This window comes from Solea senegalensis, linkage group LG3 (genome assembly GCF_019176455.1).
Source record: "Solea senegalensis isolate Sse05_10M linkage group LG3, IFAPA_SoseM_1, whole genome shotgun sequence".
Classification (NCBI taxonomy): domain Eukaryota; kingdom Metazoa; phylum Chordata; class Actinopteri; order Pleuronectiformes; family Soleidae; genus Solea; species Solea senegalensis.
This window is the reverse complement of record NC_058023.1, coordinates 7,022,496-7,049,458: the sequence shown is the minus strand read 5'-3', so window position 1 is coordinate 7,049,458 and position 26,963 is coordinate 7,022,496. Positions and strand designations below refer to the sequence as shown.

At 42.3% G+C, this 26,963-nt stretch overlaps 1 protein-coding gene across 3 annotated transcripts in view; it reads left to right on the top strand.

Moving 5' to 3' along the window:
- pde5ab (phosphodiesterase 5A, cGMP-specific, b) overlaps nucleotides 1–26,963 on the top strand; it is a 63,322-nt gene that overhangs the window by 14,532 nt on the left and 21,827 nt on the right. For all 3 annotated transcript variants that reach the window (XM_044020242.1, XM_044020239.1, XM_044020238.1), the window contains exons 2-8: nucleotides 4,479–4,995; nucleotides 5,921–6,094; nucleotides 9,269–9,358; nucleotides 10,202–10,273; nucleotides 10,381–10,470; nucleotides 10,976–11,113; nucleotides 20,827–20,894. In XM_044020242.1, the coding sequence (XP_043876177.1) occupies nucleotides 4,479–4,995; nucleotides 5,921–6,094; nucleotides 9,269–9,358; nucleotides 10,202–10,273; nucleotides 10,381–10,470; nucleotides 10,976–11,113; nucleotides 20,827–20,894 (1,149 nt within the window). The remainder of the gene's footprint in view (nucleotides 1–4,478; nucleotides 4,996–5,920; nucleotides 6,095–9,268; nucleotides 9,359–10,201; nucleotides 10,274–10,380; nucleotides 10,471–10,975; nucleotides 11,114–20,826; nucleotides 20,895–26,963) is intronic.

Here is a 26,963-nt window from a genome sequence, read left to right as displayed (position 1 = left end):
TGGGTGATATTTTGGGGGTGAAAAAAGGGGGTAAGAGTTGGTTTGTTTCCATCGCCTGGCTTTCGAGATTAAAATGAATATTTATGCAGTATTGCATAAAAATAAATACATAAATAACTGGAACAGTTGGTGCATCAGTGGGTGTGTGTCCATGCGTCCATAAAAGTCGATCTGTCCACACAAAAGCTGAATTGAAGATTTTACACTTGAGGGAGAGACGGAAGTGTTGGTTGCTTAAGCATTTGGCTTTAGAAAGTTCGGGAGAGGGAAGGAGACAAGGAAGGTACGACAAGGAAACTACCACAACAGCAAATTGAAACTGTAAAAAAATAAATAAATGCTGCCATACTGTCACTATACCATATTTGTTCTATGTATGTCAATTTAGGGAATTTAAATAAAAACAAACCTCTACCGGGTCTCACGGTGGTTTAGTGGTTAGCACTCTCGCCTTGCAGCGAGAAGACCCGGGTTGGAGTTTGCATGTTCTCCCCGTGAGTGCGTGGGTTCTCTCCGGGTTCTCCGGCTTCCTCCCACAGTCCAAAAACATGCAATGTGGGGATTAGGTAAATTGGACACTCTAAATTGACTGTAGGAGTGAGTGTGAGAGTGAATGGTTGTTTGTCTCTATCTGTGTGTGTCTGGCCCTGCGATGGACTGGCGAACTGTCCAGGGTGTACCCCGCCTATCGCCCGATGTAGCTGAGATTGGCACAGCACCCCCCGCGGTGGAGGATAAAGCGGTCAGATGATGACTGACAAACCTCTACCTTTTATCAATTTGTCACCTCGTTTAAACTTTAAAGCGAAACTTTTTTTTCAGTTCTTCAAAGCATAGAATTTCTGGACTTAAGAGGAAATGACAGCATTCCTCAACCTTTATTATTTATTCACCGTACGTCATCTTCATATCCCTCTTCTGTCGTGGGCTGGACTTTAAAAGTTGCCACCACCGACCCCTGACTTCTACAAACCCCCAAACATTCATTCATGAGCAGTGGAAGACGAGTGTGCCGTGTCTTTTTAGACAATTTGTGACACTATTTCAATGGAAACAAGGTTAGTGTCTCCACTTTCTCACAGCTCAGCTCTCTCTTTCTACCGTTTCGCCTGCCGCCGTGCAATCAGTAACAGCTCTGAGAGTTGCACAGGGCCCTTTAAACATTAACTTTTACTGCCCTTTAATTCACAGCATTCTGTTGAATGGGTCCTCGGTGATAATTATACAAGCCCACCCCTCCACGTCGGGTGCTTGTGCCATTAAAGGAAATTGCTTTTTCTTCTGTTGCAGCCTCCTCCAAATTTAGAAGCTCAGAAAATTGGCCATTTCATTTCCAAATCGTTCAGCAGCTATATAAGGCTCTCTGTTTTTCCTGCAGCAGGCATATCTGGACGTTTCATCAGCCTGGCAGCACTTCATCAGGACACTCCACGTCTGTTTGTTTTAGTGACAAACCCATTCAGACCCCATTATCCACTTAAACTGCCATGGCAACTTCACTTGGTTTCCTTTTTATCCCACTACGGCCCAAAAGAAAAACAAATCTCGATTGCATCTCAGTGTCAAAATATCTTTCCATAAACAGGATTGTCACATGTTTTCCTCTCCTGCTGTTTGTCAACTGTGTTGTAAAGAGTGAAAAAGTTGATTGGCGTGGCGCGAGGCGGTTGCCCACGTCAGCCAGTCTGCCGTTCTGGTTGAGAGGCATTTTTCCTAGAGAGGTATTGATTCAGCCACACCTCCCGTGGATACATTAGGGTCGTGCTCTGCGGGGAGGGCAGGCGGCTCAGCGGGTGATGGAGTAAAGACGACTCAACCTGACTGGTTCTGACACAGTGCACGCAGATAACAACCCATTCTCTGGGGCTTTTAGGAGCTTTTTTGGGGGGTTTTATTTGCCTGAATCATGGCCCAAAAATAGCATGGTAAATGTCATGGCCAGATCCTTTTACCGTTTTTTTTTGGGTCATTCACTCAGGTGAACGGAGCCGTTGATAGGAAAACACGATATGACTTTCAGCTTGTTTGAAAACTTTGGTTAAAAACAGCTTCAGGTTTTTTAAGTGTGGTTGTAAGCGCTCAGTGAAAACATGAATGCCAGTGGTCAAGAGGGGGAAAAAAAAACTCACTTTAGGTGCGCAACAAACGACTTACCGCTAATAAAATCGACATCTGTTCAAGTGTAGGCTATCTCAAGAACATGTCGGCCGCTGTAGCTCACTGTTTGATAGCCTTTTCAGACTGGAACGTGGCATTTCTGTTGATTTGTAAACTGCTCCCTCTCCTGCACCAAACTCCATAGAGAAAATCTGCGTTTTTAGTCCATGGGGACACAGGTGGTGCTGGTCTACAGCTGCCTCATTTGGGAAGTTAGTGCCACTGAGGTCAATCTGAGAGAAGGATTTCAATCACAGAAGTCACAAAATAACACTTTGAACTTACTGATAAAGGCAGCACTTGATCAACAACTCCTGTTTGCTGTGATGTAAAATCCCATATTTTCTTTATGGACTTTGGTGCAGGGAGTGAGCAGTTTACAAAACAAGACAAACTTTATTTTCTATTCAACAAAGGTTGTTTAGCTGTGAGATTGTGCAATTATTATATATTAAAAGGGCTTATTTCCTATGAGGTGAGCTTTTGTTAGATGTCTGTGTGCGTGTGACTGGGTTGCAGGGGTTGATTATACAGTGTGTTGGCTGATTAGAGTGTCTCCGCTATCACATCCAATTAGGTGCTCACACACAAACATGCTGCCTGATCACACACAAGATCACATTAGGTTTGATCCAGCAGATATCCACATTAGCGGCGTGGAGTGGCAACAACATGCATGAGCTGAACAAAAAGCAGCTCAGCACATGGACTAAGTTCAACGCTGAGACCCCGAAAAGTCAAAGCTTTTGATTAAGCGGCGGCCACGGGCTTTGGTGAGTGACCAAAGGAATGAGGCTTTGGATCCAAGTGGCTGAAATGACGGCGTCTGGTTTGCGCCTTAGAGAAAGGACGGAGGGTCCATTCATCCTGAGAAGGTTTGGCGTAGAGCCACTGCTCCTTCAAGTCAAGGAGGAGCTTTTTGGGCAACATTCAGACCTTCAGGAAACAGTTGTTAGATTCTAGAGCAAAGAGTGACATCACAATTTGATACTGGTTCTGCCTGTTGTATTTGGGAACCATCGGAGCTGCTGGACCCAGTATACAAATGTGAAATGGCGTTGTTTACCATGTTCATGAGACAAGGACAAGTCTTCAGAGAGCTCCAGGTTCTGGGTGTCCTGTTCTCGACGTCCCATGTCGCAGTTACAAGTTGCACTTGAACGCAGCAATAGACACGGCGAGTAATGAGCTTCACGGTAGCGACAGAATGTGCTCAGCTAAAGAAGTCCCTCTGGTTTCTCTCCTCCTGGACTTAGTTAGTCATTTGATGCATAAATAATGGACACATCTGATTTCATGGTGTGCTTTCCTGCTTACCAGTGATTGAGTTTGTTACGGTGCGATTTGCTGCTCCCCGGTTTGGCTGTGTTGGTTTGCATTCTCTTGCACTCTCCTGTCGTTTAGAAAGTCGTTGTGTTTTTCATATAATGTGCATAGGCAAAAGAGAGAAAAAGTGGCTCCACAACAGCATATAATTAACTGGAGTGGCAGGTGGATTGATGGGTGGTTATATTTATCTGCATCTCCAGCAAAGGCCTATTTAGCAATTCATCACATCCTTGTGCATTTTTTTTATTTATAGTTAATCTTTGCAATGAGCCTGCATTATTCCAGGATGGTTAGCCATTTTGGAACCAGATACAAAAGAACAGTTTATGAATCATTAAAGAGGATGCCCATTTCCTGCCTGATTGTTTGATACTAAGATGCCATTAAAGCAGCTTTTCATGACTCAAATGGTCTCAAAAACTTTGACCGTCTGTCCTGCCGCTGCACGGCTGAACCTGATCACTGCAGAGCAGTGTGTGCCGCCTGGGTTGTCATCTGTTAAATGTCTCTAGTGTTGTTTTGATAAACCAGTTGATCAGGTTTCAGTATAAAGCCGCAGCTCAAAACCTCACCTCACTCTTATCAAGCTGTTCCCACTGCAGAGTTTACAGTCCTTGTTGTGCTGCAGCATCAGTCAGTCAGACAAACTGTTTCTGAATCATTTCTGCTTTTCTTTTGGTGCCGAAACAGGAGACTTTGTTGTCTTGTTGGAGTTCAGGCAGTGATTACTAGGGCTGACTTTCACCTGCTCTAACCCTGAGGGAAAGTTCAAAGTACACAAAGCTTTAAAACCTATTCGAGGTCCAAATATACATCCTGAAGCAATGGACAGTGATGTTGGCGCATTCAAGTATTTCACCTTTGTCTTGAAAATGTCAGCGATTTGTTTACGAAAGGTGACACAAATCATGCACTTAATTCACTATTGTTCGTGGTCTTTTTCACCCTGTCACATTATGTCAAAGCATCTGACACGGTCTCTTCCTGCACAGGGAGATGGTGAATGCCTGGTTCGCTGAGCGCGTCCACACCATCCAACCATCTGCCTCCAAAGAGAATCCTCTAGAGCAGCGCTCGTCTACCATATCCACCATCCTCCCGCCAACCATCACCCTCTTGGACAACCGCTGCCCTTCCCCAGGGTCAGTCCCCAGCCCGGCCCCCAGCACCCCTACTCGCAAAATCTCAGCGTCAGAGTTCGACCGCCCGCTCAGACCCATCGTGGTGAAAGACTCCGAGGGCTCATTGACATTTCTGAGCGACGCAGACCGCGAGACTGTTCTTCTGCGTGGCCCGGTGATGGGCGAGGGCGGCCATGTTGGAGGTGACGGCGGTCACGGAGGTGGATGCAGCAGCGGGGGAGGCAGTGGCACCGAGGGCGACCGCTGCGCCCGGCTGCTGGAGCTGGTGAAGGAAGTGTCGAGTCACCTGGATGTGACAGCACTCTGCCACAAGATCTTCCTGCACATCAATGAGCTGATTGCTGCTGACCGCTACTCGCTGTTCCTGGTAGGAATGTCGGGGAAGTGGCAGGGAGGGAGGGAGGGAGGGAGGGGTCACTGTGATCAGCCACAGCTGGTGAGGCAGACCATAGTTCTTTAGAGCAGGGGATTTCATTTCTTTCATCATCCAAAGATCAGGACTAGATACAACATATTTTGGTTATTACCTCATGTATTTCCTTTGCAATAATTTGAGTGTACAGCAATTTCTTTTGATTAGAAAGTAGTCTATGAACAATTGAAGATTACAAAGTGAGCATTTATTTACATTTCATTGGTCATTGTTAGTGTCTCACTGACCCTCATTTGAGAGCCACTGCCAGATTCTGTTTCCAGACTTTGGTCAAGCTGGCTTGTAGCGGGAGACTTTGACCAATCACAGGGCAGTTCACAGAGAGAAGGTGCCTTCTATTGGCTGTTCTATGGGAGATCATTCCCCCCCCCTCAACCTAAATCAGTGTTATCTCTCAGCATCTTAAAAAACATTCGTTTTTGTACCTTCATATTCATCTGATTTCACTATATTTGGTCTTTCCCAATCCTGGTTCTCAGGGACCCCTGTCCTGCATGTTTTAAATGTTTTCCCTGCTCCAACACACCTGATTGATTTAATCAACTTTCCATCATTAGCCTTTGAGATTTTCCCGCAGAGACCAAGCCGTATAAGTGTCCTTTTTGAAGTTTTGAGCACCACAGGCCTCCGCTGATTGGTCAAATTTCCCGATGGCACATTCTGTGTCGTAGCTGGATCTGGTGTTTCTAAGATCTTGTGGTAGCACACGGTAACGCGGTTCTGGATGTCTGCAGAAATCACCAAATATAGTTGTTTGCCTGGTAAAGGGTTAAATATTTAACATTCTGGAGGCAGTTTTTCCCAAGCAATCTTCCTTGGATGGAGCTAAGCATATGACTGTGTGTGTGTGTGGTCTCAGGTGGGCGAGGACAGCTCCAACAGGAAGTTCTTGGTGAGCCGGCTGTTTGACGTGGCCGAGGGATCCACGCTGGAAGAGTCGTCCAGTAGCTGCATCCGTCTGGAGTGGAACAAGGGCATCGTGGGACACGTCGCCGCGACGGGACAGCTGCTCAATATCAAGAACGCATACGAGGTACTTTTGTTTACTCTCTGCCACATTAGCGGGGACAGTGGAGACGCTGCTGCAGCCACTAATGACGTGTGAGACGCAGGCTCGTGTTTGCTTTGGGGGTATAGTCGATGGCTCCTGCTGACAGAGCAGGTGTGAGTGCGGAGCATGAAGAGGGATAAAAGAAGGACAAGTAGGTCAAAGTGCTCGGTTCATCTTTACACACAGGCACAGTCCCGATTCTCTTCTTTTGCTTTGACCCCTGACAGGTTGAGTGTATTGACCTTGCGAGTGATCAGATTTCGAAAACAAGGCCATTCTCTTACTCCAATCTATGATCAAACCAATCTGACTTTAAAATCTGTTATCAGTGAAATGAGTATGGGAAAAAAACTGCATTTAAAGTCTCTAAATCTCCATCTATCTGCTAAAACATACACTTTAGTGGGGACCAAAGCAGCTAAATGTTGCTGTTCATCAGTGTTTGTACAGAATATTAAAGTAAACGCTAGGTTTCAAACAACTTGTTCAACAGACACGAAGCGAAACGACATTTTCACCATTTTGGTTGCAGTTTAATGACATACAGTCCTGCTCTCTGTCTCCCTCTTTCTCTATCAGTGGTACTGCAGCCTCACAGCAGGAGACTGCTCCACTTTCTTTTTTTTCTTCCCAACTTCATTTCCTCATCTTAAGGAATTTTAATATAATAGGAAAAGCTCTGCTTTACTTTACACAGTTGAAATGAATACTTAAAAATATGCTTATTCAGTTTAACTTAATTGGGACGTAGCTACTGTCGCTTATTGTGTCTTTTATTGGACTTCAGCTGATTAAAATAATCAATATCCATACATCTTTGTTATATTATCATACTGCTATTTACGATTTAAAAAGGATTGGTTCTGTCGTATCGTATGTAAGGTTTAATTTGCATATGTCAATAAGTTCGACTCACTGCCTTATTTTGTTTCTACGTAGCTGCGGATTGGATTTCAGCTATTGTGACCTCTGACCCCTGCAGCTGCCTCCCAACATTTAATTTGCAACACTCTTCAATAGACTGAGAGCAGAAGCTGTGAAATTGTGTTAGCGTGTGTGTGTGTGTGTGTGTGCTGTGGTCGAGTTACATGATGTTTGTGTGTGTGTGTGTGTGTGAAAGAGAGAGAGGATACGGAATAAGTAAAGGGAGTGCATACTGTCTGTGGCTATAACTGAATGCACGTGTTTTGTTTTGTTGCGTTTGTGTGCTTGAATGAATCGGTGTCCTCATTTGAACTGCTGAACAAAACAAAATCACCTTTAAAGATGCACGTGGTTGAAGTTACAGTTTTTTTTCCTCCCCTCCTCTGCCATGGTACTATCTTTAAACAATGTCTTAGTACATCAGTGTTCTGCAGCACCTGTATTTGTTTTACCTTTCGCTGGCATAAACGCTGACCTCCACGTGGAGACTAAAACCTGGTCCTCGTGAGGCAGAACCTCGTTTCTGAGGAACTGGTTGAGTTTAGTTGCTAAGATTGAAGCCGTGTCCTTCAGAGAATCGCTGTGCAAACCTGTGTGTGTGTGTGTGTGTGTGTGTCATCGCGCTGCTGAAATTAATGCAATGCTGAGCGCACTAATGGAAAAGCTTAAGATCCAATCAGAGAACAGGGGGAGTCCCTCAGATGACGCAGAATGACTTCCTGAAAGCAGTATCAGGTTCTGCTCTTGCACACACACACACACTGCCGCATGCACACTAAGGAGCAGGATGCACCTACTTTAACACACACATTTATCTACAGACGCAGGCAGTTTATGAACATTCACTTTAAGTCGATGTTCATTTTGATTATGCACTTATTAAACGATTACTAAATGAATCGTTTAAACTATTTCGATTATTGGGTTTCTCTTTTGTAATTGACCTGGAATCTTGTTTTAAACGGGCAAATAGAGCTGCAATGATTACTTTCAATTATTATTGAAATACTAAATTAACTATTCAGCTACTTTCATAATCGATTCATTGGTTTGAGTGTTTTTGTACTCATTAAAACGAGCCTGTACTTGTACAGGACATGTACTGCAGTGTATTTAGAATACTTCGTGCCTTTTTTTTCTTTTAACATCCAGCCCATGTTTTTGGCGTCTAAAATGTGACTAATGGCTGATTTATTGGCGGATCTACATAACAAAGAAAATAATTAGATTGGCTTGGGAAACACTGATCGATATTTTGTGGACCAAATAATTACTGAATTACTTCAGTTGAAAATAATCATTAGATGCAGCCCTAAAATGAAGTGTTCTTATTCTTAATGTTTACGTTTATGGCTTATTTGCTAAGAGCAAGATGCAGACACACTCATGCAGTGTTACTCTGACGCTACATTGGAAATGAATGTGTGTAGCCCTCAAGGTTTTAAAGCCTTTCCCCCTGCCAGTGATGAAGAAGTGAGTGGGAAGCGTCACCGCCGCGTTCCTGACGCAAATGTGGAGATGTAGTGCGGGAATGTTAATGGTAAAGGCCTGTCCTGTCTCTTATATAAGCCTGTGAGGTAAAAAAAAAAATAAAGTGCACACAGACCACGAGGAACCACACACAGCCTTTGTTTGGAATGCGTTTTGTCATGTCCATGAGCAGGTGAGGGACACACACACACACACACACACACACACACCTAGAGTTCAGCAGATAATGGTAATGGACAGTGATGAGCCGAGTGCTTAAAGGTCAGCTGGTGGGTGGGAGAGTTGCCCAGCAGGAGAACAACCCTCTGAACACAACGTGCCTCAGTCCGATGGTCCTCGACATGCCTTTCAGAAGCCACTTACCTTTAAATTCAATATTTACTCGCCGAAGACGGCGTGTGGCTTTCATCACGGACTCCAAGCGCCGCAAAAAATTACAGCGTGTATATGTAAGACACGGAGTGGAACTCAGTGTTGCATAACGGTGGCGGCTGCGTTTGTGGAGCCACTACAGAATATATGTCTCAATGCAAATCGGACCTGGAGTCGTCCTGAGTGTAGGTGGCGGAGCCGGTTGTTGAGCGTCTGAATACAGATGAGGACTGAAGCTGCTCGCACTTTCTTCCCCTCTCAAGTTTGAGTCATTCAGTGTTTGGGGCGGGAGAAGTAGCAACGCAGCTAACCGACGGTGAACCGGCGTGTGAGTGTGTTTTGTTGTCTGACGTCCGTGCTCTGCTTTGGGACCCCAGGTTCAACGCCGAGGTCGATCTGATCACAGGTTACAAAACCCAGAGCATCCTTTGTCTGCCCATCAAGAACCACAGAGACGAGGTGAGAGCACATAACTGAAGGCCCTGTCGGATATCGCCGACCCTGGTATACTCGCGCGTCAGGTCCCTGTAGCATCCCACTTCACCACCGGGTGGCGGTACAAATCTGGACGCAGGGCATAGGATGCATGCCGACTAAAGAAGAAGACGAGAAATGTGTTGTTACCTGCTACAAATGACTGTATCGGGAAAAACGCTGAAATATGTTCCTGACAGACTGAAGAGAACGTCTTTGTTTCTCACAGCTCTGCACAAATATCACACAGTCATCACTTTAAATGTGGGATTTAGATGAAAATGAGAACAATTATGTAAAAATTACCATTCCCTCTCATATCGCGAATCATCATCATCGTCGCAATTTCAGTCAAAATAATCACAATAAGATTCAAAATCGTTCAGTCCTATTCAGTAGATACCAATATCATGTTGTGATATCGGTGTCAATATTGGACATAAAACAGTGGCATCCAGCAGTTGTCCAATGATACTAAAATCGCGTCTGATAATCCCTCACACTACAGGATAATTTGGCCAGATAATCTGAGAGGAGGCTCTGACACGACATGTCATTAAAAACGTGCTGGAGCACATAGAGTCTGTCATTATACTGTTTACTGACTTAATGGAACATTGAATCCTCCTCAACAAAAACAAAAAACAATCAGTAAACAGCAGCTTGTGGTACCTCCACAATTCCTACGGCTCGCTACCACTTTTTTTACGCGGTCAATACCACTGACGTTTTCAGCTACTTGGGAAACATCAGCCTACAACGCTCATCTTTCGGCTTTGGTCGACCCTTAGTGTCAGCTCATCCAAACGTGTGTTCTCTCCATCACAGGTAGTTGGAGTGGCTCAGGCGATCAATAAGAAATGTGGGGAGGACGGTGCGTTCACTGAACAGGATGAAAAGGTGGGTAAAAGTCAGTTCGTGAAACGTTTGCTTCATTCCTTCCATCAGTTCATGCTCAGTCTTCCTTTCCCGCCGCGCTCACGTCTTGTCGTGTTCCTCCCTCACAGGATTTCTCAGCCTATTTGGCCTTTTCGGGCATCGTCCTGCACAACGCTCAGCTCTACGAGACGTCGCAGCTGGAAAACAGACGCAATCAGGTGAAGAGAGGAAATACGTGTCATGATAAGGAGGTCGTTTTCTCCCCGCAATGCAACTATTGCCGCTTTTTCACTACATGGTACCTGGTACTTATGAATCGATACTAATACGCGACGTCAACAGACTGCCGTCCACCGATTGGTCAGAGAGTTTCGTCACTGGAAGAGGCATGAGCAAGACATCTGACTTTTAAAAATACCTAAAAATCCTGAAAACGTGTGTTATTCTCCAACATTTAGGAAGGAATAAAATCTCAATATTTAACAGAGGAATGTGTCAGACCCTTTTAATTAACTGATTCTAATGATTCAGTACATCATAAATAACCGCTTTACAAGTCACTAGTTTGTGTGTTTTTAGTGTTTTCAGTGACTTCTTGTCCTTGCACTGTCCTCTGTGACCTGAACTTTTATTGTTTTATTGCTGTATGTTTTTATGGTTGGATGTACTGTTATGTATTTATATGTATTGTAAAATGTGTGTTTTTTTTGTGTCCTTGTTCAGGTGCTGTTGGACTTGGCCAGTCTGATCTTTGAGGAGCAGCAGTGTCTGGAGGTTCTCCTGAGGAAGATCGCCGGAACCATCTTGTCCTTCATGCAGGCCCAGGCCTGTACCGTCTTCATTGCCGATGAAGACTCGATGGTAAGTCGATGCACATGCTAGAACTGAACTAAACGGCTCCTCAAAAAAAAAAAATGAGGTTCTGCCTCAGTAGGACCAGGTTTTGGTCCTGACAAGGTCAGTGTTTATGCCAGAAAGGGTCCTACAGTTACACACACAGCCTCTTCCCTGACATATCCAGTGCACCAGATAAAATACCCATTATTCACACGATAAAATCTATGCTTTTATGACGCCGACTGTTTTTATCTCGTAAATTCAGACAAGTGGCTCCATGTTACCTGGAGTTTATGAGCTTGCCTTCACTGCGTGATGGATGACGGGTAAACAGTGCTCCAGGTCAGCGACGATAGTATGAGTATGAGCACAAAAACACTCCGTATGATAACGCACGTCAGTGATTGTCACAAAGAGCAAACAGGGACAGTTTATTTCTGGCTTCCATTTACCGACCGGCGTATCGCTGTTGACAACACATCTGTGTTTCATATATTGGATTGTATCCAATTTGAATTTTTTTTTATCTTTCTGATATCCAACCGTAATATGGAATGGATAACATCTGTAGTTTTGCCTCAGATTCCAACTAAAATTATACAAAATGTGCCTCCGTCCGTCAAATAATAACAATAACCTTTGTTTTTTATGTCTGTTTGCTATTTTCAAATCTCCTGCTTCTGTTTTATTTGCCTGAGTGTTGGTGTTTTCTTGGTACATGTACAGCAGTGTATTCCATGAAAATATAAAGACTACATTTTAACAAGGTTTTGAATAAAGGAAATTTATATGAACAGTAAAACACACTCAATAGTTTACTTTGTAAGGAGTAAATTGTGTTTTTATGCTGATGAATCATCATAAATCAGGGCAACGCATTGTGGGATTGTTTTCAAAGGTATTAAAAATGGCTGTATTTGTTCAGTTGTGATGTCTGAAGGTTAAAATTGTGATATTCCACTCCAGTGTGTAGACACTGAGAGAGGTTATATAACAATCGGGACCATTTATTGAACAATCAATGATTCAGCGGCATAAACAAAGAGGTGAACGTTGTGCACGCACACACACACACACACACACACACACACACAGAGCCACGAGAGAATAAGTTGTCAGGACCAAAATGAAAAAAGTGACAGATGCACAGACTGGTGCAAAGTGAAATGAGACAGTGAGGAGGAAGGGAGCGAGTGATTGTGATGTGGAGCAGCAGTGCACAGGATTTTCTGCCTCTCAGTCACAAAAACGAACAAAAGACAGGGGTTTGGTGACATGTGGGTGTCGTGAAGAATCAAAGGGATTGTCCTCCAAGTTCTCGAACTTTACAAAACTCACACATTTGGTTAACCCCAAACTAAATCTCAAGACGTTTGATGGCAATTTTACATATACAACAGAGATTCCATCATTTTTAGATATTCTGAGTTAGAAATATGACAAATCCAGAATTAAATACAAGAAAAGTAATAGAAATCACTGCCACTTTCTGACTTTTTTTGTGTTTGCTCTAAATCATTTGAGAACAGCCGATGTCAAAAGTTGCAGCTGTTCAAATGTAATAACAGAGAGAGTGACGGCGACATACGGCTGTTTAGTTTCACCGCTTCGACGTGTGAAACAGAGTTTAATGGCAGGAAATGAAAAGCAGCTTCTGCGGACGCGATGAATTATGTCGGATGAGTCACATGTCGCTCTTGACAGCGAATAGAAACGCCCAAAAAAATGTTCCCCTCTGGAATTTTAATAAGTCTTGGCTGTGTTTTTATGTAAATATACATCTGACACACACACACATACACTTACCTTACCTTAACTATCACAACTATTTGCTTAAACCTAACCTTTAACCAGAAGTGAGTACTGAAACATTCTACTCTTTTTTTTCAAGTACAAGTACTGGTCTAAAAATGTACTCAAATGTACTTAAAATGTACTCAGAGTAAAAGTTACTTAGTTACTTTTTTAACAAGGTTGGGCTTCTTTCTTCTGTCATGCAAAAAGGACAAGTTAAGGACAAATTAAAGTGCTGACAAAAGTAAAATATGTCAACACATAATGTATCAGTCAACATGGGTCAAAGGTCACAAATGTCACTAACTCAGGGACCTTAATTAACACCACTTCACCTGCCCTCATTGTTCACCTGTCCTGGTCATTCATCATTCATCTGTCCTCATCATCATTCACCTGTCTTCATCATTCACCGGTCCTCGTCATTTACCTGTCCTCATCATCGTTCACCTGTCCTCATCATCATTCACCTTTCTTTATCATTCACCTGTCCTTGTCACTCACCTGCCTGTCCTTGTCATTCACATGTCTTCATCATTCACCTGTCCTCATCATTCACCTTTTTTTTTTCACTCAGTAACAAACGTGATTTAAAATGTAGTGAGGTACAGTACAAAAAACACACTTAAGTAAAAGTAAAATTACAAATTTAAACAGTACAAGTACACAAAAACCTACTCAATTACAGTAAAACGAGTAAATATAATTAATTATTTTTCTCCTCTGCCTTTAACCGAACCCAAACCCAATTCTTTCCCTAAAAGAGCCCTTTAATGTTGTGAGGACCAGCCAAAATGTCCTCACAAAGACAGGTTTGAACCTAAAATTCTCACAGCCTACTACAGCCACACACACACACACACACACACACACACAGGGTCAGTCCCTGTGCTGGGCACAAACATTTGTTTTGGCGTGTCGTCCTCAGAGGCATCAAGAGTTTTGAAAAACACACACACTGACACATGTCAAACTACTTTTACATCTCTGTTAAGTGCAAAACCTGTGCTCACAGGGCATCACTCAGTTCACCATTATCCACGCATTCCAAACATCAGGCTTCCACCAGCCCGAGTCACTTCTGCTCTCTGTTCCTTCATTCATACACGAGGATAGTTGGTGCATTTACGTTTACTCCGAAATTATGTTTGTGCAGTAATTAAAAGGAAACTAAAAGCTCCAGCGCGGCAAGTCTGTCGCCCCCATGAGTAATGTCTGAGTAATTACTGGTGATCTTGCACCAGAACAACTCTCCACTAAAGTTTAAATGTTGAACAGTCAGACCACATTTTGTGTCTGATACTGAGCTGTTACCGTAACACATTTGTGCCATTTCAAACATAATTCTCCAAATGTGTGACAAATATTCTCCTCCCATAAAGCAGAAGATAAATAGTCCACAACATGACTCAGCTGAAATGCGATTGCTGATTTTTAGTCTGCGCATGCGATATTTAGCTCTAGCTAGCGCATAGTAGCATATATGATTTGCGGCCGACATGCAAAATTGAGGACGCTACAATAATTTTCCATCAGCGTAACAGTATTTTTACTGTATTTACTTCTCTAATAATGCCAAATCTAATGTGATAAAAACCTTGGTAAGCTATAAAAAGTATATAATTTACCCATCAAGAATTTATGGTGGAAAAATAACAATGTTCCCCTTTGGCTACCCTTAGAATGGCCAATTTTCACCTTAAATTTCCAAAAACTCCACACCAACCCTTTACCATTATGCAAATAAAATAAAATTGTATCGGATTTTACGTTTTTATCCGATATCCAATCTACTGATTTTAACAGTATTGGCCAATCCCTATCACAGCACTGGTCAGAGGAGAGGAGAACCTCTCCCTGCCCATCTCTGCCTGTGCGTGCTGTATTTATGGAGTAAGTAGAACGGGAGTGCAGGGCGGTCAGGTTGACGTCATCATGGACCACAAAACAGCAGTTTTTCAGAAGGTAGGCGGTGATTCATGGCGAGTTCAAGAGCAGAAAATGACAGAGCTAATATCCAGTGCATGCGACGAGACAAAAACTCATCATTTTGTCGTAGAAAAATACTAAAAAGTAAAAGCAGAAGCACTCGACGTTTGGTTGCATCATTTATTCTTTTCACTCGGTCTCCGTCGTGATCGAGGCTGAAGATGTGTGAGTCATAAATGTTTCACCTCCTGAAGAGAAAGACTGCCTGTGCGAAGACGAAACAGCTGCTCGATGAACCAAACAGCTGGGTAATTGAGGAAAAAAACCCAAACAACTCTATATGGTTTAAGAGCTTTTGAACGGTAATAATGTAAACCTTTTCCAGATGGCTCCGCATGAACATGGAGGCAATTACAAAATGAAAACCATTGGCGTTAAAAATGATCAAATTGAAGCTATAAAAATCTGCAGTAATCATTATACACTGATTTGTGGATTTAATCTGCTTTCTAATTAGGTAAAAATGTATTACAACTTGTCCTTTTTTGCATTGTTTTGGTCGTCATTTATTTAGTTTTGAAAATAATAACACAAACCATGCACAGAAAATAATAGAAATACTGGAGATAATGAATCAATTGTCCAAAAGCTAATGTTTTGGAGGAGTAACCGTTATACTGTTGTCAACTTCTTGTCAACTTCAAGCCTGTTTTTGTTTGTTTTGTTTACTCTCACACTCGTGATGAGTATTACAATGACTCAAATTGGCAGTAAATCTGTGAAGAGGACCATGTATTTGAAATTAAAGAATCAATAATTAGTGCCAGCACATCGAAAATCCTTTCTTACGAGCATAATTGTCACTTTAAGCAACGTAACCGTTTCATTTCTTATCCAAACACCATCTTGTGTGGGCCAAAGCCTGCCCCACACTAGAGGATAGTTGACCAGACTTCGGCCCCTTTCCGAAAACCGCGGCTGCCCTCTGATTTAAGGCCGATTTGAACAGATTATCTGGCCAAATTATCCTGTAGTGCGAGGGATTAACTGATGCAATTTTAAAGTCAATCCCGATTTCAAATCTTAAGTATTACACGTGTTTGTGATTGGGGGCCGTGAGCAGAACCAGGCAACAACACCAAGTGTGTGGTGCTGCGTCTTGACTGGACTGTCTCGTCTGTGCTTTCTCAGGATTGAAAGAGTGAAAACCGGTTACATAGTTTGTTATGTCTGTGGTCTCCCGCATTTTTTAAATCCTTTAGTAAGTCTCCTGACGTGTTTGAAAACAGACAGACATTCCTTGTATTTATAGATAGATTTAAAGTGAAAGCTAATGATACAGTGGTAGCGTTGTATGGAAAGCACAAAGAACCCCACCTCCAACAACAACACATCATCCACACCATAACATCACATCAAACCATCCTTAACAATAGTTTGCCTAACACTTCAGAACATTTACTGCCCACAACTTAGAGCCTTTCAACCAAAAAAATGGATGCATCTGACAGGCCTGCTATTCTGACTCCACTTATGTAAACACTGTTAGTGAATGCTCCGCTATTCTAATCACCAAAGCCATAAAGTGACAACATCAATGCACATAATAGCCCGTTTAGCAGCTGATGAGTGGGTGCTGGTTCGACGTGCTACGGTGTTAACGTTTGTTTTATGTTCTGGGACAAGAATATTTTTGCGACACTTTGTCCTCATTCTTCAGCAGAGATCCAAACATGCGCCGCGTTCCTTCTTCTCTGCTAATACTTTCCAATAAACATGAATTCAATTGATGTTTATCTACTCCTTACCTACACGATTTAGCTTGGCTCGGTGCGCCGCGCCCAGCCATTTACAGCCTTACCACCAACCTCACCAACGAGAGCTCAGTCTGAGGATTCATGTCAGTGGGCTGGTGGCTGAATGTCAAGTTGTTGTAAATATTGGTTTCACAAAGTATCACCTACATCGCCAATTTACCATTCAGTGTTTGTGTTAAGGTCTGGGTGAACTGGACGGAGAATGCAATACCACTGAAGTGGTTTGTATCCGGGTTACAAAACAATGGGGTTTGACTTTCCCTGCTGGTTTTCAAAACAGGGTCAGCAAAACGGAGATTGAAAACATTGTCCAGGCTATAAAAGCAGCTTTCACTACACTCATACACCAACATCTAACAGCTGAAATGTTCAAATTCCAATTTGTGGTGACTAAAGGATGAGAAAATCTTCATGTTAACGCTCAAGATTGCTCATAGTTTTGGTTTTGCATGTACATGTTTTGAGATTTCCAGCTGTTGCCTCATCCACAATGCATACAATGGAAAGCAATGTTGAAAAACACTTCCAGAGACTATTTTCAGGTTCATCTGCGAGGAGCTTATACTCCAAGTACTGAAAACTGGGTTACTGACTGTGCAAAGGAGACTACCTCCAACCCCTCAGGGGCTACAACAGCCCTTAATTGTTTTAAATCGTTGCAATATGACACTAGAGCTCAACTGAAACCTGACAAGGGTTTTTAAAAGCGGACGCTGTGTTTTGCCTCGTGGTGAAGCGTTTTACATAAAAGCATGTTGCCTCTCTATTGGCCAAATTTAGCACAAATGTCGCACTTAACGTCTTGTAAGAGCTTCAGGCATGTACTGCAGTAACTCTCCGGATCAGCAGGTGGCAGTAATCAGTACTCATCACATGGAGAGGGAAATCAGAAGACAAAAAGCAAAAATGTTCGTCCATTTTACCACAACAACAACACTGTCATTCCTTTGTTGTTGTTGTGGTTTCATTACGTCCGTTTTTCCTCCTTCAGTTGTTTCGCTAATCGGACAAATAATTTATTGTCAGCCAAACTGTTGCTGATGGTGCCTGAAATACAGCAGCGCTGAATTATGACTCTTAGGCGACTGCCATGAAGTGACTGAAGCAAAATTGGTGCAAATATGATTCCTAAAAGGAATAATCATATAATCTGGCAATATTCACATTTCTTTGACCTGTAAATCTCACTGAGTCATTGCTGTTGATGTCATTTTCCAACGCTGTAATCACGTTGAATGAAATTCCATTAACTCTTCCACCAGAGAGAAGTGAGGAAAATTCCTTTTTTTCCTACATTTTGCTTCACGTCATAAATGTAGATGCCATATTGTAGAGATGTTACAGGCTTCGATCCACTTTAAACATGACATATTACATGTGAGGAGTTTGTGTGCGTGACCCGCTCATGACCTCTGGGTTGCCAGACGAGCTGTCTCCCCTTTCTTACTAAACATTTACTCTGCGATTGTGGACTTTTACTGGCCTTATCTGTGAGACGGCCGTCTGTATACAAGTGTCAGCGTCTGTGGCTTCTCAAGTCGGACTCGCTGGTCTGCGGCCGCGAACGCAGCCTTTCCTCCAGGAGAGACGCTTTCCTGGAGGAAATCTAGTAAACGCTTGTCTCGCAACGCTGGCCGTACCAACGATAACACGGTCGTTTTTTTTGAGATGTTGGCCTGCACTGGCTCACTTCACTTTACTGCACTGTGTGGCATCTGTTTTGGAAACAGGGTTTTTTTATGTGCGTATGGGATATTTATGTGTGAGTATTGTATGTGTTTGTATTTTTGCATAATTCACTATTTTTGTGAGTGTGCCGGCATGCGTATGCCGTGTGTAAACGATTATGTGATAGAGTCTGACATCTGTGTTTTGTTCTTCTGTGTTTCCAGCAGAAATAAATGAAAGAATGGGCAACAGGTCTCCTGAAACACATTAGGCAGTGTGTGTTTGTGTGTGTAGATGTTTTACAAATCCCAGCAGATGTTAAATCACCTGCAGTTCTCAGTTCTCTCTGTTTGTCTTCCTGTTTTCCCCCCCAAAACCCTCATGTTTCCTTGCCTTAAAATCATTCCAAGATGTTTTTCCGAAAACCATCCGCTGACGTGATCTGGCAATTCTGATAACATTAACTCTGATATGGCATGGTGGTCAAATTAAAAGGACCTTTTTATTAAATCAAATTAAAGGACAGGTTAAGGTAAAGATGTAAAGACCAAGAGTCCTTGCTGCCTTCTCTCCACCAAAAGAGAATGACGTGGTTGCTCCAAACGGACAATCAAAACAAATGAATTCAAACTGACTTTGAACTCTTGCCTTTACCTAATAATTTGATTTGATTTTGATCATTTTGATTTGATCGGCTTCTCAGGCAATAAGAGACATGAAAACTGCTGTCATTCTATTTTATTTAGTATTTTATCCAGTACAATACCCCTTTTATTCTTTAGGTGTTATCAGTTTATACATTTATTTTTGCTTATCCAAATGTCTGTGTTTTTATTCTCAAGCCAAGCTCGTAATTCATTCTGGAATCTTGAATTTTGGCGCACAGTTAAAAGTTTATCCATTTGTATTAATCAGCCTGAAAGAATTGTAACTTTATAGTCATGTTACTGATGCCTTCGGTACCCAGAGGCGATTATGCTAACGGATATGACTGCAAGAATTCACTCGAAGCAAAAGCCTTTAAGTAAACAATCAGTAAAAGTATAAGTTTTAAGTTTTGTTATGATAGACTTTGATTTCCTTTCCTCTGTCATCGTTGTCCAAAGCCCAGCTCCACCATTCAACACACAAATCACATCATAACATGAGCAGACAGTAGGAGGTTTATGTATCTGGCCAAGACTCTGATAAGTGCACATCAAAAACCCTTTGTCCCGCTTTGACATTGTACGTAAAGCCTTTACTGATGCTTCCAAGGAATATAAGAAAGCAGGTTTGAATTATTTCAATATTCCTACAGGCAGGGAAAAAAAAATTCCATCATCCCATGTCATCCTGTTATAAACCTCCTCCTTTTTGCCAAGGACTCCAATAAATGTCATAACATTGCCAGGTCCTTTTTCTTTCTCTTTAAAACAGCTTTATTACCTTCACCTAGATAGATCATTGAACTGATGCCACAGACTGAAGGGGTGTGTGTGTGTGTGTGCAAGGCAAAAGGGAAAAAAAAAGCCTTGTCTATCTTTAACATCCTGTCCCCACCTCTTAAAAATGGAAAAAGGATCCTTTTGCGAGGGGTTGGAAGTGCAGGTTGAAAGAAAACAAGTCCCTATAAGGGGGAAAGGCAAAGGGAGCACTGGAATGTCGAAATAAACTCTTGTTCTGGGAAGGCTTGATAGGTAATAGATCAATGTCCCGTTCTTTTTTGTGCTGCGAGATGTGTTTTGGGCCGCGTGCGCCATACCGCCGCTTAATCTGCGCTGTTTGAATCTTGGGTTAAGTTGTAAAGAGTAAAAAAAAAACATTTCTGAGACTAAACTGAACAAAACTCTTGTTGAATGTTTTTTATGACCATTAGTGTCAATAAATCGTAATAAACACATTATTGCAGACATTTATAGGCTCTTATAAGAAACTTGTAAACTGTTTACATACCAGCGTGTATGTAAACAAGTGTCGTTGGTGTTGTATATTGTTATATCTAGAGCTGAAACAATCGGCTATTAATCGATTACTAAATAAATCGACAACTAAAACAAGATTTGCGATTGTTTAAGCTTCTTAATTGTGAGTATTTTCTTCATTTCTTTGCTCTGGATAACAAAGAAATCATTAAAAGTGAATCATTTTGGTTTGTGCACAAAATAAGACATTATCAACATTTTTTAAGGTTTTCTGGTATTTTATGGACCAAACGATTAATCGATTAAAAGAGAAAATAATCGACAGATTAATCGATTATAAAAATAATCATTAGTTGCAGCTCTACTTCATTATAAAGATCACAAGGTATATAAAACATCTCTAGTAAGTGCTTATAATGTTGTTAATAAATACCTTAAGTTCACACATTTTTTATTACAGCCTACAAGTGCCTTTAAAACAATAATAAATGTGTTATTTGTGTTATTTGCTTTGTTCATGTTCACATGCATCTTATAAATGACTTATTTAAATAAAGTGTAGTAAATAGGCACCAGTCTGTAATACCTGAAACAAATAAACTTATTTTTCTCTATCTTCTCGCAGAACTCCTTCTCTAGTGTCTTTCACATGGAGTACGAGGAGCTCCGTGAAGTCTTAGATGCTCCCAAAAGGTAAGACGACCGCCCTCAACTCAAACATGTTATTAAATCGAAAGCCCCGTAGATTCAACTTGAGGCTCATCCACTTACTTGCACCGGTTATTAGCGTTAATGTTTCCTTGAATTTGCAGACTTTTCCTCTCCCCCTCAGAGCCCCCTTAGATGACGTTTGTGTAACGGGCGCTTGCACAGGGATTTCATTATCATCACTTGGACGGGGAAAGTGAAAAACGTACAAAAAGATGTAAGGCAAATGTTTGGCAGCAATGGGAGTCGTCGTCGTGCCCATTCTGTCACTTTGAATTGGAAGAGAAAATGTAGCAGTTCAGTCCGGTCCGTTTGCTGTGCTGATTCGCATCCCCGCGGGATCATTCTGAAGTTGTCTACTTCGTTCACCTGCCAAATTCCCAGGATTTCGATCGCAGGCTTTTCAGCTCAAAGCCTTTGTTTTCATTAGCTGAACTGGTTTTGGCTTGGTGCGCCGTCTTTTTTGGTTAATTTGACAGCTCTTCAATCACAATCTGATTATCATGATAGAGTGGGCCCTTTGACCAAACTTGGAGGAGGTCCAGGACCTTTCCACAAGGGTCTAACAATCAGCCGTCGTGCCCAGACGCAATTGCTGAGAGGTCAACATGCGCTTATTGCTTGTGACAGGCACATTAGTTGCATATGTGGGTTAACATTTTCAACTGTGCTGAATTCAGATTGCTGCTCTGTTTAAATCAGTAAATGTCCATGTTCATGTTGCACTCACCGACTAAAGACAAATGTATCCCTAAAATGGCCTCCAATACGAGACCTAATTTTCCACTTGCCGGTAATGGGGAGGGGGTCGACGGTGGGGGAGTTAGATAGATAGAGAGATCATGACTTTCTGGTTCACTTGCTCTATGGAGCCAAAGTTGTTATCGATTCACTATTAGCTCTGTGGCGACAGTGCGTCCAGATTCCTTGTCCTATGGCAGAGAACGTATCCGCTAAGTGCTACCATCACTCAGGCTGCATCACCCGCTCACAGTAGCTGTCTTGCTTTTCTGTTCAGTTGCATCACATACATTTATTAGCGATGTGCCATGAGGGATGGCTTGTTTTCTTTCTCTCTCTCACTCTCAGCCTCTTTTCTCTCTCTGGCTTTAGCTAACTCTTCCCCACATCCCTGAAGTCATCAGTAAGCATCCCCGCAGTCCCAGACCGATAGTCAAGGATGTGTTTTACAGGTTGATGAGATGAACACCCTGCTAGAGCTGGGTATTTTCCTCCAACCTCATGATACAATACTTATCGCGATACAGAGACCACTATTGACCTTCAACATATGGCATTTTTCCACCGTACAGTTGTAGTAGTAGTCTACTGGGTTTTTCTTTTGCTTTTCTATTAGCGATAGCACCTGGTGCTTTTTTTAGTACCTGCTATGGCAAGGTTCCAAGCGTGGCATGCAACACAGGAATCAAATGATGCCATCACAAATGATGCTGACCTGTAGAAAATCCTGAAAACGTGTTAATGTCCAACATTTAGCGAGGAAATCTCTAAAATCTCAATATTTGTATCTATAAAACCACCTCACTGCATTGTCATGCAGCCGTGGTATGACAAATCTATACTGTACTATAGTAATGTGTAGAGTCGCGCTGTGCTACCACTGTGCAGTGGAAAAGCGCCACTGTTTTGCATTGCATTATGTCTGTTGCCAGGGATGTTGGTTTATCAAGACTACCATCACAACATTTGCTGCCATACCTCCAATCCCACCAGGGAGGGTGTTTCTTTACTCAGGTAGCACTATTGAGGGGGACACAGTGTTCAATGTGCCCATGTGTCTTCTGAAATTGTCCACTATAACTGTAAAATTCCAGGTATACCATGTAAATGCAGTCGGTAATAGAATTACTGAACTAAGTAATAGAATAGACCCATTTCCTCTTAAGTCGTGCCTTGGGGTTTTTAGAGGAAGGGTATGCTATTGATTGCAGGAATTCATCTCTGCCAATTCAACATTGTTTCCAACGATTCAAGTGGCTTAAGTGCAAGTTATTCTGCCAATTTGTGTGCGAGAGAAACACTAAGTAGAGACTGTCCAAAAAAATGTGAGCAACATGCCCAAAATTCAGGACTGATCGCATCGTGTCTTTTCCTATGATGGAATTTTAAATGGCTTTGTCTTATTGATTAAGTGGTTTGTGTACACAGGTCTTTATACTGCACAGATGTCACAGGGATACAGTTGTTTGCATCGTATGTTTGGTTAGGGTTAAGCTATGAAGACGCAGAGTAAGGAAGCACAGGAAGATTGTGAGAAGCAAATGAAATATCTGGAAGAAGGTGGGAGGTGAACTTGGAAGGCTCAAGAGTCAACTTTCCCACTAAATGCAAATTATTTTTATATGAACATAACTTTGAGGAGACAAGGTTGGCCGCATTCACAGATGAAGCAGCACATCACAGGAAACCAAAGGGCTCCAGGATTTACAGGCAGGATGAGTAGATGGCGAGGATGAGAGAAAAGGAATGGAGGAGCTGCAGAGCTTCCTGACATCAACCCGTGCTCCAGCCAGGAGGAGTGAACAGGCAGTAATCTGATTTAAGATGCAATGAGATAGAAATCCCCACCCTAGAGACAGCAGGGCTTGCCTTCCCAGTTGCTATGCGGCATCTTAAATTCAATCTCAACCCAAGCAACAGAACTCGATTGTGCGTGTACGCGTTAATGTGTGCGTCTATTTGTGTTTGTGACACCCTATGTGTTCTTGGATCAACCTACCACGCATTATATCGCAGTGTGGTCCATGTGAACAGTTACGCTACAGCCTGATGGACCGCACAGTTGTTGCGTATTAATAATACACAAGAAAATTGAGTAGGCGTGAACTTCAGCCACAATGAAAAGCATTGAAGAGGTGATGCATACTCTGCACACATGGTTTATGCCCCAGTGAGGGATGGAGTAAGTAAGTAGAGGAAGTCCCAGAATACCCAGAATAAACCATCACAGACAGAGGGGGGAACATACATACTCCACAAAAAGCTGACCAGCCAACATCATGTCATTGGAGAACATACATTAGTACAAGGTTAAATTAATCTGCATTCAGCTGAAAATCATCCCAAAGTTTGCAGCATTACCTATTGTTTTAAGTATTAAGGAAATTAAACAGGATCATTTGAGCCTAGTCAAATGAACATTTCAGCTTTAAGGTTTGCCAAACGTACGCATGCCTGATCCAGGGTGGTCACAGAAGGGTTACCTAAATCTAAAAACCTTAAGTGTTGTAGTCAAGATCACAAGAACAAGCCCAAGACCAGACTCATACCAATAACAACGTAGAGTAGGGTGAGACCAAATCAAGACTAAGACAAGTTCACTGTACAATATATATGCTGTATATGCCCCGGCTTGGTCTTGACACTTCTCAGTCCCTAACGCTATGTAATTCGGATTCCACACAGATGGCACGTATCATCAGCTATTCTTCCAATCTGGTTGACAACAACAACACAAAAATACTGAGAGAGAGAGCGAGAACAACTCCTTGTTTGGTTTTTGTGCACTGTAATGACTTGACTATGGTTATGACATGATATGAAATATGAAGAGATACTTTAAACAGAACAAAAGGACAGTTAAGACCTTCGGAAGGTAAGAGAGAAGCTCACAGTTAGTACTGGTCCATCTTTTTCATATACACTGTACAGACCATGCTTTCCATCAGCTTTTATTGGCTGTGTTTTCACACTAATACCTTCTCTTGGCAAAGACGGAGCGACAGGACATAAAGTCAATAAAGGCTGACAGAAACCACAGTCCGAGAGCCTCTTTTTATTGGTGAAACAGATGGACCTGTCAGATCTTGTGAGCTTTTTGTTTTGAAAGGGAGACTCGACACAGTTTTCCGAGGCTCAAAGACTCCGACTGCACTGAAACCCAGGGAGGGGATTTTGTCCAAATTAAAGTCGTTGTGTATGTTTGTGCAAACAGAACTCAGCGTGTAAGAGACCGAGCAAAAGAAAGAGGGAGGAAAAAAGAAAGACACGGTGCAGTGAAAATCCCTGCACTGTCAGGGGTGACACAAACCAGATGTCTTATCTTGTCTCGTCCTCTATAGTGTCTCATTTTTTACAGCCTTCTCTCATGGCTGTGTGTCTCTCCTGTTTAGATCTAATGACTCTTTAAATACCACCGTGTGTATGTGCTGGATTTCCTCTGGGAGGGCTGCGATACAGCAAACTGGGCCAGCGCTAGAGGGGAGGGGCCCTGCAGGATGTTAGCTTTGACCCGGCTAGAACCGCAGGAGGCTTTTTATAGTGACATTCACCCCAGGCTGTGGCTTCGCTACGACACAGCGTCTGTTTCACCGAAGTAGGAAGCTCAGTCGAGCTACACCAATGAGGACCCAGAGTGTTTTTAAACTATCAAAGTTGGGGTAATTACGTTTTTGTGGATTTAGGGTTCGATTGTCCTGAATCGAAACACTATTATGGTTTCGTGATGATGCCGGCAGCTACTCTGTGGCCTAATTCGAGTCAATCACATGGAGAGGAAGAGGAAATGTGGATTTTAGTGAACAAAATATGCAACATCTCAGGGTGTGTGTGTGTGTGTGCAGGCTGAGGCCAGCGTGGACAGAACACATTGTTATAATTAGCCTGGAGCCTTAAAGTCATCCAAACTGCTTCTCATGGACTGGATGTTAAAAACGATAAGAATGAAGTCCTAAATACACTGTAAAAAAGTATTGCAATGTCAATGTCAGTGAAGTAAAAGTACATAGTATCACCTAGGGTTGCAACAAACAATTACTTTCCTTATCAAATAATGTTGATTGGTCTTGTCTTGTTTTGTATGACTTATCCGGTATATGGAGCAAAGATTATTCACATTTAAGAAGCTGATAAAACAGAGAGCTTGTTTTAATTATTAAAATAACAAAATGGATTATCAGAATAGTTGATTAAATAGTCTGAGCATGGGCTCCATAAATAGCCCACGGTCAGCTCATCATCAAACGCTGCAAATGATCCATTCCATTTTAATCGAGTGTGAGGATCAGTCACTTTATCAGGAAGTGAACAGAAGCTTGTGATCGCCACCAGGCAATGTTTTTAGCCTTAGCTAAAGGGGGGTGGCTCCTATTGGCTGTTCTATCACATGTCCTATAAACCTAATGCACCCATTTACATTCCACCACAGCTCATCTGTCCCTGTCTTTTCTTCCTCCCGAAACACGTCCATGTTCACACATGTTTTCTATTCTCTCTGTTATCTATTATTCCCCCTCACACACACACACACACACACGCACCAATACCGTCGCACCGCAGCCCTCCGGCCAAAATCCACTGGCTTTCACCTAAACCTCACATTATGTTTACATATCCATTTTCCATCATTTATCATGCGGTATTATAGCCGACTCTGTGGTTGCACTCGGAGCAGCTTAAGATAACAAACAGGCCTATTAAGCGCTAACAGACGTGACTGATGGCTTCAGATTCCAGACCTGAGTCAGGACGGAGGCAGGGTGGACTCAGGTGCAGCTCTTTCATTAACCAGTAGATGCTTTTAGTCAATGGTTGGAGTGGTCACTACATTATAGTTAAGGAGTTAAGCTGGTAAAGGTGCATCAAGGAATACCCTCCTTAGTAAAGTAGATCCGTCCAAGTAAAAGAGACATAAAGGGGTGAATCTATGGATCAGTCTGTAGGACTGTTTGGAATTACTGTTATTGATAAATATAAGGTTCCACTTCCAAATAATTCATTGCACAATAAGTCTGCATGAGTTCGCCTGGAGTAACTTGTTGTTGCATTTTCTTTTCTCTTCTGTTGTTGTATTTCGTTGTCAGATGACCAAAATGATTGCCAAAATAAGCAATATTTCAAATTAAAAGTAGGGTCCCTACAGAGATGAGGCAAATTCTGGGAAAGTGCTATGCATGTTGAGTAAGTCAAAACACACACACACACACACACAACCTTAGATCAGTATCACAATTGAAAGCAGTAAGGATGATTCAATCATGAAAAATGCTCACATACTAAAGTAGAAAAATGAACCTTTTAAACCTGCGGGCAGGT